Genomic DNA, 2500 nt, shown 5'->3' with positions numbered 1-2500 from the left:
TCAGCAAGCCACGTGGACTCGTTTCTGTAAACCATCCACTGCTCACAGTCTCCAATTTGTCCTTCATGAGATTCGGAACAACTGGGAATCGTTGCTGGACCAAATAGAAGCGCATTATTCAGCCATGTGTATTTCGGGCCATAGAGTGCCTCAGTGATAAAAGGGACACCATGGGGCGCAAATACAAAGGATCCTTGGTCTGGATGCTCGTGGCCTGGGTTGAAATTACGCCACCCTTCAATCCACGTCAGAGGTTTGTGTCTGAAAATGTTGTTCATCGCTCTTCCGTGCAATACACTCGTCTTAAACGATAGAAATGTATGCTTTCGTCCGTCCTTATCTAACGCTCCGCCTCCGTATGTCACGACTCCCCAGTCCTTGAAAACATGAAGCTGCGGAGTTGTTGCATTCGGAGGTTCGGTTTCTGGAATACTTGCGTTGTAGAAGATGAACTCGGTATGGAGCGTGCAATAACGATGGGAAGCAGGCAATTTTAGCGATCTTTAATCGCATTCTTCGGATTCGACCCGCAAGCCAGTTTCCGTAGCCGTTTCTCATGACGTAATTATCCAAGAAAACGAGCTGGCTCTCGGGTCCGTAGAACCAATTGGAGTTTGAATCTGCAATGCCAACAGTCTCGGTGAATCCTGGAAGAATCGTACGATACATGAACCAGAAGTGTTCTGCCAACCAGTTGTTGTTCGTCAAGTCAATTCCAAGGTGTCGGTTAGCCAGGAAAATATACTGAGTCAGAGACCTTGAAGTGTAAGAACCATACGCTACTCCTTCTTCCATAGAACCATCCTTGACAAGATTAAGAAGAAACATGGTACGATGAAGCATACGATGTGCTCGTGTTTTCCAAATCTTTGCTTCTTCGATTTCTTGCTCAACGACCAATGCTCCTATTAACAAGGCTACATAATTAGTAGCAACGTGATTTTGGATGTACTGTGAACCCCAGGAAAGCTTAAAGGACCTTTCGTAAAGCTCCTTGGTGACATTTGCAATCTTCGTGAAAGTTTTCTCTTTCAAACCAACATCGAGGTGTTCGTAAAGAAAATCATAGGCCGTTGCTACGCCAACCAGGCTATGTGCCACAGGTACGTCGTCCACCATGTTCGCCCTAAAACGCCAGTTTGGTAAGGAGACGAAGTTGTCAAAAAATTGCAAAGCAATATTTCTAGCTTTAATGTCAGTGTGGTTCAACACACAGTACATAGCTAAAGCTCCAAAGTTATTCCCATGGTCTTCGTTCCATCTACTAGAAAATTTAAACCAGTCTCTTGGTGGCAGATATCTTAAGGGCTTTGCTTTGATATACTCAGCAGCTTCTGCTATGCCAGCGAAAATCTCCCGATGAGTTGTTTTCGCCTGCTGTCGCAAGCGATTGACTTCATTCCGGCGGAAAAATAGAGGTTAGGGTGGACTGCTCGTTCTCGTGATATTTGAACCAAGTCAAACAGAAGGATCAGCATAATCCAGTGAACTAAATCATTTCTTTAAGGGTTTTCGTCTTTTGTTTCTGCAAAGTGAAAGAAAGCGTAATTTCAAGTGATACATCTTCGTTAACTCCAAAAGTCAATGGTGGGAACTGCGATACCGCGGAGAATTGGCGATCTCAGAATGTGATCTTAAATGTGAACATAACCAGCTACCTAGCTACGCAACAGAAGAATCCTGCTTCTGGCAAATTCCATCGGACAATGACAGCGCCTATTTGACAACACTCAACAACAACAACCGGTATCTTGCAAGGAGGGGCTTTGTGCCGTACTCGATTTTATGCGCAAATCAAGAAGAAACTTTTTGCCGTTGTTTGTGGCTGTAAGAGTTTTCATTTCATATATTACAGGAAAGCTGTCATTGCGCCGGCGGACCAAAAGCCACTTGAGACCGTATTTACGAACCATTATCACTATTTTTCTTTTGTTCCCATTCAAACCCGTTTTGGAATAATTTAAAACAGTATTATTTATGACATCAAAGGAATCTTATACCGCTTTTTGTTTACAAGACATGATCTTTGGAATCATGCTATCATTATCTCCTTACTGAATTATCTGATCTTAATTGGTAAAATTGTGGGATTTTAGAAAAAGACAGGTCCTTCCTAATATAAGGGTTTTAAATTAAAAGGTCGGAGCAAATTCCAAGTCAAGAAATATATCGCAGCCAAGAACAATAAACTATTGTAGAAACATTTTGTTTAAAAATGGCTAAAGGAGCATTTCCCCTTGAGGTATTGTGTGTAACTTGTGTGTAGTTTTGTTTAATCTCTGTATGTTATTTCAACTTAATCTCAGAATGTACTGTTTTTTTCTTTTAAGAATTGTCAATAATTATTATCAAGTACTAATTCTGTAATTACCTCCTAATAGAGCGGTTTTCAATGGATGTGTCGCTAATAACCAATAGTAATAAACTTTGACCAATCACAGAAGGTGGAAAAACAAGCGCAATGAAAACCAATCCAAATTTTGTAGCAATTCCATGTTAG

At 41.2% G+C, this 2500-nt stretch overlaps 1 protein-coding gene across 1 annotated transcript in view; it reads right to left on the bottom strand.

The window, feature by feature from the left end:
- Positions 1-1478, bottom strand: part of LOC137985423 (dermatan-sulfate epimerase-like protein) — a 3448-nt gene extending 1970 nt beyond the window's left edge. The window contains 3 exon segments of the mRNA XM_068833046.1: positions 1-486; positions 488-1398; positions 1401-1478. The exon segment at positions 1-486 is cut by the window's left edge and continues 1970 nt beyond it. Coding sequence (XP_068689147.1) covers positions 1-486; positions 488-1398; positions 1401-1478 — 1475 coding nt within the window.
- Between the last annotated feature and the right edge of the window lie 1022 nt (positions 1479-2500).

Source organism: Montipora foliosa, chromosome 14 (genome assembly GCF_036669935.1).
Source record: "Montipora foliosa isolate CH-2021 chromosome 14, ASM3666993v2, whole genome shotgun sequence".
Lineage (NCBI taxonomy): Eukaryota > Metazoa > Cnidaria > Anthozoa > Scleractinia > Acroporidae > Montipora > Montipora foliosa.
Note: the sequence above shows the minus strand (reverse complement) of the source record. Positions and strands in the feature narration are given on the sequence as shown.